Genomic DNA, 12,647 nt, shown 5'->3' on the forward strand with positions numbered 1-12,647 from the left:
GGTGGACCACAGCAGTGTTTATTTTAGAGTAAGGGTCAGCAAACCATGACCTATGGGCCACATCTGGCCCACCACCTGTTTTTGTATGGTCTGCAAGGTAAAAATGGCTTTTCCATTTTTACATGGTTGAAAAGAGTCAAAGAATATTTCATGACTTGTAAAGACTGTATAATATTCAAAGGTTAGTGTCCATAAATAAAGTTTTGTGGAAACACAACCATGCTCATTCATTTATTAGTTATGGATGCTTTCCTGTGACAATGGCAGGGTTGGGTAGCTGCACAGGAGACCATATGAACCAGAAAGCCTAAAGTACTTGCTCTCTTGCCCTTGATAGAAAATGTTTGCAGACTCCAGTCAAGAGGTGATTTCCCTCACTTCTGTGCCAGAGCCATTCTGCATACCCTCTGATGCCCTTTGAATTATGAGGTGACCTGGTGGGTAGGGATAGGAATTACGTGTGCAATTCCTGTGAGCTCAGAGAGTTATTCCTTCTAAGGCTTTCAGGTGGTTCTTTCCCCAGCCTTAATTTCCTCACACATCTGCCCTGATCAACGTTCACCTGAAGTCTCAGGGTGGACCCTGTGCAAATCTCCAGCATTCTCTCTCTGTGCAGCTCTCTGGTACTGTGCCCTACGTACTGTAGCCACCTGGACCTGTTTTTTTGCATTCTTAATTCGGGGAGACTGCTGGGCTCTACCTGGGGTCTGCCTTCCCCACACCATAGCCTGGGAACTCTCAAGGCGGTGGTGTGGGGCAGAGAGCTCCTCTCATCTGTTTCCCATGTCTCGGGGACCACTGTCCTTCATTTCCTCATGTCTGCATCTTGAAACTGTTGTTTTGTATATTTTGCCTGTGGTTTTGTGTGTTGTTCTCCAGTTGTTTGGGGCCAGAAGTAAATCTGGTCCCTGTCCGTCCCTCTTGGCTAGAAGCAGAAGTCTAACTCTGTTTGAACTCCCTTTTCACAGTGAAAGCATCTAGGGAAGGAAGCCCTGTTCCTCCCAGGTCACTCTAACTCTACGTATTTCACCCGTTTTCGGAAGTAAAGTGAAGAAATTAAGAACAAGGCCGATTTTACTTTTCAGGATTCATGGTTCCTGAAAGGAATGTCTTACTAGCCAGTACTAATGAATTTTCTGGGCATGGTTGCTTTGTACCCAGAAAAACTTTTCGGTCAGGAAAAGTATCCCTGCCCCCGAGGAGGTGCCTCATTCAGAGATTGCTGTAGGCTAGGTGTGAGAGGACGCCGCGTGCAAGTGTTTGTATTGTCTCCAAAACCGAGAGCACCCTTACTGAGATGCCCACCCTTTGGAAGCCGGCTGGCTTTTGGGGTTTGGTGGGGGGGGAGTAAAGGAATGGAGGGAGAGAAGCAGCATATATTATAGGTCAGGATGTTTCTCTACTCTTCCCTTTGTGTTTTGAAATGCTCTATCCGCCCCCCCCCCCACTTGATTTCCTAGCAAGCTGTTTTTCAGGGATAAACACAAAAATGGAAGTCATCTTTACACGAAACCCTCATTAGTCTTTTCTCTGCCCCAGGAACCTTGGTGATGCGCTGAGGTTACCATGGCTTTGCTTCCTGGCCAGGTCCCGCACTGGAAAAAAATACACAACCACAGAGCGTCGCTTCTGACTTCCTTTTGCCCATGGAATCTGTTAGCCTTTCTGTACTTTCGTTGACCTTTAGAAAACACTTGGAAAATCATCCTGAATGACAGTTTTTTTGGTAGAGCTTAGACTCGAGGCAATGAATGCCTTCCTTCCCTGACCCGGAAGCTAGGCCTCGTTACAGCCAGTTAGCCGGCCTCAGCTTCTGTGCTGCCATAATTTGAGGCGCGAAGGGACGTTCAGCAGAAGATGGGTGAGGTGATGACAATAACTGGATCACCTCAAAAATCCCTGTGAGAGGGACTTCCCTGGTGGTCCGGGGGTGAGGACCTGGCGCTTCCACTGCTGGGACCTGGGGTTCAATCCCTGGTCGGGGAACTAAGATCCTGTAAGCTGTGCGGTGCGGCCCAAAAAAAAAAAAAAAATCCCCGTGCTAAAACAAGGGGAGGTGCTTTTTTGGTCAGTACAGACCCGTTTCTGAGTCAGCTGGCGGGTGGCAAACATTGGAGAATTGTTCTACCTCTCCCCAGGAAGTCTCTGTTGCTCGGGCTTCTTAATTAGTTCCAACTATTCTTGCCGTAGTCTATAGACGTTCTTTCTAGATTCTAGCAGAAAGTTGTGCATTGGTTCTGGGTTTCTGTGTTCTTAGGTCTCTAAGTATTTTCATAGAAATAGCGGTGGGGAAGGTGGCCGGCCGGGCTGCGTTGTACCCTGGCACATCTAAGCAACTCATCTTTGAACACTTGCAATCATAACCTCACAGATTTTTCAAGATAACCTTTCTTGCAGCTGTCACCTAGACCAACATTCCTTCCCCCTCAGATCTTAAAAACATCTGTTCCTAGAACTTGCTCTAAGAGTCTTTCCAATATAGTGATTATCTTTACCCAGCTTGACCTTATCTACTTCCCCTTCTTCAAGGAGAGCTCCTATATATCACATGTGGGAATTTCCATCCCTCCTCTCTGGGCACTGGACAACACAGCATCAGCTACTTTTTCTATTACCTAAACTCAGAGAGCTGTCTAGTATTAACGAGGAGTCCTTCCATATATGTGTAGCAGAGACTGTATTTCTTCCTTCTACAGACCTAGAGGGTCTTCTGTGGTCATTCCTTGGTTTAAACACCTTTATTAAATACTTGCTCTGTACCACCAGTTGGGCAAAACCATAGGAAAAGAAGACACAGCCCCAGCCCTTGGGGCTCTTGTCATGTGCTCAGTCGGGGGCCTGAGGTTACAGTTCTTAAGAATGTTCCTTGGTTTTATTTACTTGTTAAAATGTTGGTAACTTATTGCTTTTGACAGTTTCAAACATATGAAAGTGGAGAAAGTAAGATAATGATTCCGTCTTACCCATCACTTGTTTCAGCAATTATCAACCCATAGCCCATCTCGTTTCATCTATATGTCTACCCACCTATCCGTCCCTGGATTGTTTTTGAAGCAAATCCTAGACATTGTACAATTTCATTGGTGAATATTCCAGAATATAACTCTAAAGCATGTCTGCAAAAGATAAGGACTGTTTTTAAAAAACAAAAACATAACCACCATGCCATTATTACCCTTAATAAGTTAACAATTCTTAATCTGAACACCGACTGGATATTTGATTTCCCTGATTGTCCCATGATGGGTTTTTTTTTTCAGGTTGTTCAATTCAGGATCTGAATATGGTTTGTACATTGCAACTAATTGTTGTGTCCCTTAAGTTTCTTTTTTTTTTTCTTTTTTTTTTTTTTTGCGGTACGCGGGCCTCTCACTGTTGTGGCCTCTCCCGTTGCGGAGCACAGGCTCCGCACGTGCAGGCTCAGCGGCCATGGCTCACGGGCCCAGCCGCCCCGCGGCACGTGGGATCTTCCCGGACCGGGGCACGAACCCGCGTCCGCTGCATCGGCAGGCGGGCCCTCAACCACTGCGCCACCAGGGAAGCCCCCCTTAAGTTTCTTTAGTAGGTAGGTGCCTTTGCCAACTCTTTTTTTCTTTGCTGTTTCTTTGTTGACAAAACAAGGGCATTTGCCCTATAGTTTCCCACTATCTAGAATTGCTGTTTGTATCCACACACATTGTTTAATGTGTCCCTCTGTCCCACATATTTTCTGTAAATTGGTAGTTAGATTCAGTGGCTTGATCAGAATGACGTCTGTTACTTTCGACAAGAATACATTATGATGACTGTCCCTTTATTTTTAATCTACAGCCACCAGATTGTCCTCCCACAATTACATGGTATTTAGTTAGAAGATGGTTTTTCTGCATGTCTTAAGATAGGAAGTAGTCAAACACCTAACTGTTCTGAAGCGATTTTTCAAAAAATGTTTGTATTGGTTTTCTACTGCTGCTATAATAAATTAGCACAGACTTAGGGACTTAAAATACAAGTTTATCATCTTATAGTTCTGTAGCTCAGAAGTTCCGTACAGATGCTACTGGGCTACGGTCAAGGTGTTGGCAGGGCTGGGTTCTCTTCTGGAGGCTCCAGGGGAGGATTCATTCCCTTGCCTTTTCCAGCTTTTAGAGGCTACCCACATCTCTTGACTCCTGGACACCTTCTTTCGTCTTCAGTGCCAGCAAGTTGCATCTCTCTGACCCTTCTTCGTGCCTCCCTCTGACCACAGCTGGGAAAGATTCTCTGTTTTTAAGGACTCATGTGATTAAACTGGGCCCACCTGGATAATCCAGAGTCCCCTCCCATCTCCAATTCCTTCCCCTTAATCACATCTGCAGGGTTTCTTTTGCCAGGTAAGGTCATATATTCACAGGTTCCCGGGATGAGGATGTGGACATCTTTAGGGGTCGTTATTCTATGTAGTGCAGTGGTCATCCAGTTTTTAAAGTCAATACCATTATAAAATTGAAGAATGATTAATAGAGTATGGTATGTTGCAGATGATCTGTTGTGATATCATAATGATTTAGGGTATCGATAAGGTAGGGTAGATTATAGTAATGAGCTGTGATTACAACATCGTAGTAGTTTTACATGGTTCTGGGTGGCTGTCTGCATGGGTCTTGCTAATCGTTGATATTTTTGCAGGTAGCAGCATTTTCTTTGGTTCACTGGCTCTAAGATGACCACACTGCCTCCCCTTAGAAATGCTGCTTTAAGACTTGTAGAAGCTCAGAAAATGGTACAAATGAACTTATTTACGAAACATAGTCACAGATAACAAACTGTAACAAATTTATGGTTACCAAGGGGAAACAAATTTATGGTTACCAAGAGCGATAAATTGGGAGACTGGGATTGACATATACACACTACTGTATATAAAATAGATAGCTAATAACAACCTACTGTATGGCAAAGGGAACTCTACTCAATACTCTGTAATGACCTATATGGGAAAAATCTAAAAAGGAACTTCCCTGGTGGCACAGTGGTTGAGAAGTCCACCTGCCGATGCAGGGGACGCGGGTTTGTGCCCCGGTCCGGGAAGATCCCACATGCCGCGGAGCAGCTGGGCCTGTGAGCCATGGCCGTTGAGCCTGCGCGTCCGGAGCCTGTGCTCTGCAACGGGAGAGGCCACAACAGTGAGAGGCCCGCGTACTGCAAAAAAAAAAAAAATTCTAGAAAGGAGTAGGTATATGTATATGCATAACTGATTCACTTTGCTGTACAACAAAAACTAAACATTATAAATCAACTATACTGCAATAAAAATTTAAAGACTTATAGAAGCCCAAGTCATCAATATTATTACATACACAGCATCTCTGTATCTGGACCTTCTGTGTTTCTGAATTATAGGATGAAAATTTATTGTAGCACTTAAACATAGTGAGGAGGTAGTAAGTTCTTATAGAAATGATTTGAGTAGAGCAGGATTTTTAGCCCTCTTTTTGTTTTGCATTAGCAAGATAACCTCTAGGTAGTAAGGCAGATAATGAGTCAGGGTTAAGTGAAGAGTGTAACATAGGTATTTTTCATTCGTAATCTATGTCTATACTAGGTAAAGCAACTTCAGGACTTTAATGATTTTTTCCCTAATTGAAAACCATAGAGGAATCTCCTTTTCTCTTTTTATATTGTTTTACCTTTTAATTCGCATTGACACTTGCCCCTCAGTTCTACAATATATATAGTTTATTTGGGGGATGCATTTGGAATTTTACTGTAACATCGGTCATCCTATAGCAGCACTAGGTTGATGATAGATTTTTCTTGGAGGCCATCCAAGAGGTTGTTACTGAAGACCAAAAGGACCTCATTATAAAGTGATTTTGCTATAAAATGGTCCCTTGGAATGATCCCTAGAGACAGCAGGTCATTTGTACAGTTAAAAGAGCATGTAGTGTCAAAAATCGTTACTAAGGGGTCCTTACCGCACACCATTAGTTTAAATAAATTCCAGATGAATTAACAAGTTGTGTAATGGCTTAATCCCATAAAAAGACTAGGAAAAACTACATAAGGAGATGTTAATGTGATCCGGGGCAAGAAGACCTTTATGATTTCTGCTTTTGTAGATCGCCCTTCATGTGAAACAGACATTTAAAAAAAAACAACCCATCAACGAGTGGAGCCACGAATGGCATGTTACCCTCACCCAGCAGAGCGCTTGGTGGAAAGAGTCGTTACACTCAGCCTTGGAATGTTCTTTCCAATGCACCTGCAAGCAAAGGGATAAAGTATTTATAAAGAGATTGGGATTGTCTAGAGTTTAAAAAAAATTTTTTTTAAATAAAGGATCTTGAGTAACTTGAGTTCTTTTCTCTTTAAATTTTCAAAAATTTAGAAAGGTAACACAATTTTTAAAAGCAAAAATGCTATCTTACTATACATTGTTTTGTATTCTGCTTTCTTTTTTAACCCAATAACGTGTCATGAACTTCTTTTGAAATCAAAATATACCTGTACAATATCACTTTTCACGGCCATATAGTGTTTCCCTCTACGGCTGTACTCTGTGTTTCGCTTGTTTGTTTTGGCCTCACTGCATGGCTTAGTGGGACCTTAGTTCCCCGATCAGGGATTGAACCCGGGCCCCCCGGCCGTGGAAGCGTGGAGTCCTAACCACTGGACTGCCAGGGAAGTCCCTATACTCCGTTTTTAAACCAATCCCTGTGTTTGGGCATTAGGTTGTTTCTAATTCTTCACTATTATAAGTGTATCTATCTGGGTCCAATCAGGAGAAAGAAATTTCAACATGGAAAATGTAGTGTACGGAATTACTAACTATAACGGGGTTAGAGTAATGAGGGGTTAGCCAGAAGGAAGTAAAGAGACAGAAATAGCAGGTAGAAGGTGTAGTCACTCCCCTGTGGAGACAGAGCACCCACAGCAGTACCCCCAGGGTTGAGGTGCAGATCAGGTAGAAGAGGGCACAGCTGGGGTTCACTGGATTTCAGAGAAGTCGCTGTGGTGCCGAGCTGGCGGCACTGCCTGGAGATCGGTCCTTAGGGTACTAGGGAATACAGTGCACAGGGAGGCGTCTAATTGGAGGCACTCTATTCCAAAACTGCCCAAGGAGGGGGTGTGTTGGGAGACGTTGCTGGCCTTGGGGTGCTGCTGGCCACTGCACACCAAAGGAGCTGCCAGCATGGCAGGAGTCTGTCAGGAGAGCACTGGAGCCAGGAAGCAAAACCCGTTTCCCCTGCAGTATCTCTGCAGTCTCCTCCACCGCCAAAGCTGGCAAAGGAAAAATTATTTAAAGGACCCAGATCCATTTTCACAGAGCAGTCAGAAAAGGGTGAGCCTGGAGCTGAGAGACGATAAATTGAAAAGCGGCAAAGGAAGCAGTGTTTCAAGGAGTATCCTTGTATATACATCATGGCATACCATCCAGATGTTTTGTTGCACACATTTCCTAGACATAGAATTGATCAAGAGGTAGGCACGATTTGCTCTCTAGAAAGATGTGTTAACTATCCTCCTGTGATTTAGCACTTAGAGCTTCTTCACACTTTACTTAACCCTGGGTGTTAGCATTCTTTTTAATGCTTACAAATCTGATAAGTCAGGAAAAAAACACCTCAGTATTGTTTTTTGTTGATATTTTTAAAAAATTAGCGATGTCAGAGCTTTTTCCTTTTTTATTCTTTTGGGCGTTTCCTATCTATATCCTTTGCCCATTTAAAAAATTGGAAGATTGTCTTATTGATTTGTACATGCTCTTTATATATCAAGTATCAGAATGTTTAAATGGTTATATAGTCAAATCTTACATTCATTTGTAATGTTTAAAATGTAATTCATCTGGAAATCATTTTAGTTTAAGGTCTGAGGGTTATAAGTGTTTAACTTTTTAATTTTGTTCCAATTGTTCCAATAATGTTAACTATTTTCCCTCTTTTCCTGACTGATTTCAAATGTTACTTTGATCATATATTGAATTGTGTCTATTTCTAGACTTTAAATTGTTTTCCTTTGGTTTTTAGTGAGTTGTCTCACTTTTTCTTTCAGAACAGGACGCAGGCCTTGATGCCCTTTCCTCCATCATAAGTCGCCAGAAACAAATGGGGCAGGAAATTGGGAATGAACTGAATGAACAAAATGGTAAGAACACATCTGAAATTGACCAGATTTGCCATTTAATATAAATGCTAAAGCCTTGTCTAATTGTTAAATGATTTTACTATTACAAAACACCTGAAGTAGTTGAACAACAATGGATTTTTACATTGATAGTTTAATGCAATTGAGGGTGGTTTGTGGCAGATTTAGATTGTAGTTACTAAACACTAGGAAAAGAAATTCGGTTGAAAGATGTCCAGTTTTCTGTAGCTGCTTTTAAAAATGCTTTGTTTTGTGATCTGTTTGTCCTGTGGGCTCTCCTTATGTGGTCACGGGGTGAAGTGGCTCAGTGCGTCGTACACCAGTGCAGAGGCAGGGCACACTGAGTTGTCCTCCACACATCGTGGGGGGGGGGGGCGTTGGCTCCTCTTCTGTCATAAATACCAGGCTGCAGGGCGAAAAAATACTTGAAGATGTTTTTATTCAGGGCTTGATGTGACAAACCTGGCTGGAGAAAGATTAGTTTGCAAACCCACAAGCAGGATGGCTTGGGAGAGACAGAGCTTTCAGTCAGGAGCCTACCCAGAAGGCTCTTGTGCTTGAGGTATGCGGTTGAGGGTACAGGGGCATGAATGGAAGATGCAGCAGTAGGAGTGGAGAAGAGCGGATGGAGGCAGGGGACTGATGGTGCTTTTACTGCATGGACCCTTTCAGGGGAATGGGGGAGGGGGGGTCGCTGGTTTGTGAGTGGAGATCCTAAGTCTGGTTTGGACCCGTCCAATGAGAGATGCCAGTGAGGAATCCGAGTCACAGCGTCAAGTGGACAGTGGGAGATAAGGTACTAGAGCTCGGCGAGAGGACAGGACCAAAGGGAAGAGATGTGAGCAGCTTCAGCAGCGAGGTGCTGGGTGGAAGCAGAATAGTTGAGTTTCAGCGAGGCAAGCGTTTATCGAAGGCCCCTACTAGGTGCTAAGCCCTTTAATCTGTGCCGTTTCATTTAATCAGCGCATAGCACTGGGAAGGTGATGTTATTGCTGTTTGTCAGAGGTGAAGCCCAGAGTGGCCGAGGGACCCCGTAACGTCACCTCAGTTGTAAGGGATAGAAATGAAATTTCACACTAGCTTCCTCTCTAAGGAAGACAAAATGGGGAGAGAAAAGTAAAAAGTAAAAGGTTTCAGCTTGTGTCATAGTATCATGGAGGCTCACGGTGGAACGGCTTTCAAGAAAGGTTACCCTGTATGGGCGAGCATTGGAGCCCTGGGAGCGGGCACGTGCTCGCTCCAAAGCAGGGCTGCACCTGTCAGGTTATACAAGTCCCACTTTTCTTCATCTCTACAAAGACTGAGTTCATCTGTTGCCACAGTACTATTCCATTCATCTGTCATAAATGAATAAAAAGTTAATTCTATCCATCTGCCATCTGTCATAAATAAATAGATCACCAAAGCAAATGGAGAAACCCTCTAGCTCTACCATCCTAATAGAGGTTCTTAATGGTTTAAGGGCAGAGAGGAGGACAATTCAGTCCTTTCCTGATGGTGCTGATGTGAATGTACTAATTCATGTACTTGCATCTAACTCAGTTATTGGCCAGTTCCTTCCTTGAAAGACAGTATTCATAAGAAAATTAGCTCTGTAGGAAATCTGCCTGTCAGAGGTATAATTGTTCTTTATCCCGAGGAAATTTAGCCTGTTGAGTGGGTCAGTCTAGAAAGGACGCTAGCCACACACTGGTAAAGCACGTGCATCCTGTGATGTGCTCAGATAAGCCATGTCTAGTAACCGTGGTCCATGGTCAAGGATGGATGGTGCCTACTTTGGTGAGGTGACTTGCTGACTTCCCGGATGAGGTCTCCGTGCATTTTCTTGCATAAGCAATCACTGGCACGTCCTTATCTTGTTCAGTAAGCACCATACTTTGCTGCGTATTAGAATCACCTGAGGACCTTCTCAGCCTCCAAATCCCAGGCCATACCTGAGCTGGTTTTCTGTTGTTGCTGTAACGCATTACCACAAACTTAGTGGCTTCAGACAGCGCAACCCCCTCCTCATAGTTCTGGAGCTCTGAAGTCGGCTATGGGTCTCATTGGGCTAAAACCAGGTGTTGGAAGGGCTGCATCCCTTTCTGGAGGCTGTGGGGGAGAATTAATTTCCTTGCCTTATCCAGTGTCTAGAGGCTGCCTGCATTCCTTGGCTTGTGGCCCCCTTCTCCACCTTCAAAGCCAGCAACGGTGGATTGAGTCCTTCTCGCATGGCATCACTCTGACTTCTAGCTTCTGTCTCCCTCTTCCTGTTTTAAGGACCTTTGTGATTATGTCCGGCTCACCCGGATAGTCCAGAATAGTGTTCCTATTTAAGGTCAACTGATTTAGCAACCTTAATCCATCTGCAACCTAATGCCCCTTGGCCGTGCAACCTAACATTCTCAGGTTCCGGGATGTAGATGTCTCGGGGGTGGGGGGCGCTGTTCTGCCCAAGCATCAGTACTTTTTTAAAGCTCCCCAGATGATTTCAGTAGGCTGCCAGGTTTGGGAACCAGTGCGCCTGTTGAATATGCTGAGAGAATGTATTTAGTACGGTACTGTTCCCTTGCCTCTCGTATGCTCACATGACAGATGGAAAGCCCACCCGTGCACAGACCCTTCGCCTGGTTATATAGTGCACATCTGCCATCCTAGTCACGGAGACTCTCTCTTCCCATCACACGTTTTACCCCCATCCTTTCCACCTCTTCCTCTGTGCCTCCCCGGCCCTCATCTCCGTTCCAGACCCGGATGCACATATGGGTACATAGACAAACATGAGGTATTTTTCCATGAGTTGCCAAGATTAGCTGGGTTTTCTCTGTGGTGGCCTCCCACTGAGATGGCAGCTATGCTGGTGGTTTTCTGTCGTGCACATTTGCTCCTCAGAAATAGGGCAGAGTCAGCCATTTTCGTTCATAGGGACAGAGAGACTCTCTGAGGATAAAAATGATATTCCTGCTAGGACTGTGATCAGCCTTTATTCCTTTTGTCAAAGTCAGGAAGGCCATTATGTCTAGAGGTGTTGAGAACAGGCTTGCAGCCCCATCTGGATTTTTATTGTGACCCGAGCACATAATGAGGCGTCTGGGACCCGGGAGGTTTCCACTTCTGGTTGTAAATATCTCTACTTGGTTTATTGACCTACTGAATTATCCTTTTGGTTTTCACTAAACGAGAGAAACAATAGGCTAAGATACTGGCCAGCCAGGCCATTTTTGGAATCAAGTATCCAGACCTTACTAACAAAATACAGTACATGGTACTGAGAGGGTAACCACAAAGCCGAAGGGTTGAATTATCATCACTGTAGGAATCTTCTCAGAGAGAGTTAGAAAGGGCCTGGCCCACACCAGTAATTACCCTGTTCCCGTGCCCGTGACCAAGCCTAATGAGGAAGAGGATAGGCAGCTCAGTGAAAAGGCGGGTGATGGGAGACCTGCAGGTCTAGTGGATTTGGGGGGTTGGCATCTGCTGAAGGTGGGGGGATGCAGGAGAGAGGGGTAGGTGGAGGGCCGAGCCAGGGAGATTGCCCCGTGGGACCACGGTCCACAGTGAACCATACGGGTGGCTGGGGGCGAAGGGTTCGTGTCAGGCTGACTGCCCAGATGCTGTTCCGAAGTGCAGCTGTGGTACAGTTTTACTGAAAAACCCCTTAAAGTTCCTGCTCAAGAGGACGGGGCCTTTGGAAAGGAACACTAAAACAAGAAAATGAATGGGACTGACTTGACTGAAGTGTAGGTCTTTCTGAGACCCGATCTGGGCGTTGGCCAAGCTGTGAAGCCGGTTCCGAGGGAGGAGACAGCACCGGGAACATGCTGCGTCGCTAACCTCTGCCAGTGTGTGCTGGTCCTCCTCATTCTTTCTGATGTTCAAATATCCCCAATTCGGCCAGTCCTTTCGACATTTCTCTGTCCATCTTTAAACCTTTCCTTGCTTTCTGGAAGAATCCACGGTGACAGGGAAGGCCACTCATCTCTACCGACAGCATAAGTACTGGGACTGAGGAGACCAGGGTGTCCTTTGAAAGAGCTAGACAAAATGATCAAAGATTTCACGTACACGTCAGTGAATTACCATTGTAAGGGTCTGTTAGAGCTCCTAGCTGCATTTTCATGTTGAAAGCAATGTGGCAGGCTGAGTAATAGCTCCCAAAGATACCCACATCCTGATCTCTGGAATCTGTGTTTCCTTTTATGACACAAGGGACTTGGCAGGCGTGTTAATCCATTGAGGATCTTGAGACGGAGAGCTTATCCTGGATTATGTGGTTGGGGCCTAAATGTAATCACAGGTGTCCTTCTCAAAGCGGGAGGCCAAGGGACTTCCCCGGCAGTCCAGTGGTTAAGACTCTGCACTTCCACTGCAGGGGCCGTGGCTTCAATCCCTGGTTCCCACATGCCGCCAGGCGCGGCCTCAAAAAGAAAGAGGCCGAGAGAGCTTTGGCATGGAAGCGCGGCCGTGAATGACTGAAGCAAGGTGCTGTGATACTGGCTTCAAAGATAGAGGCGGGGATGCAGGGAAGACAGCTCTAGAAGCTAGAAAAGGCCAGGAAG

At 44.9% G+C, this 12,647-nt stretch overlaps 1 protein-coding gene across 3 annotated transcripts in view; it reads left to right on the plus strand.

The window, feature by feature from the left end:
- Positions 1 to 12,647, plus strand: part of STX8 (syntaxin 8) — a 251,695-nt gene that overhangs the window by 56,022 nt on the left and 183,026 nt on the right. For all 3 annotated transcript variants that reach the window (XR_010937415.1, XM_067715433.1, XM_067715432.1), the window contains exon 6: positions 8,017 to 8,109. Coding sequence is in view for 2 of the 3 variants with exons in the window: in XM_067715433.1 (XP_067571534.1) it covers positions 8,017 to 8,109 (93 nt within the window). In the remaining variant the exon portion in view is untranslated. The remainder of the gene's footprint in view (positions 1 to 8,016; positions 8,110 to 12,647) is intronic.

The sequence above is a fragment of the Pseudorca crassidens genome, chromosome 19 (genome assembly GCF_039906515.1).
Source record: "Pseudorca crassidens isolate mPseCra1 chromosome 19, mPseCra1.hap1, whole genome shotgun sequence".
In the NCBI taxonomy this organism is placed as follows: Eukaryota; Metazoa; Chordata; class Mammalia; order Artiodactyla; family Delphinidae; genus Pseudorca; species Pseudorca crassidens.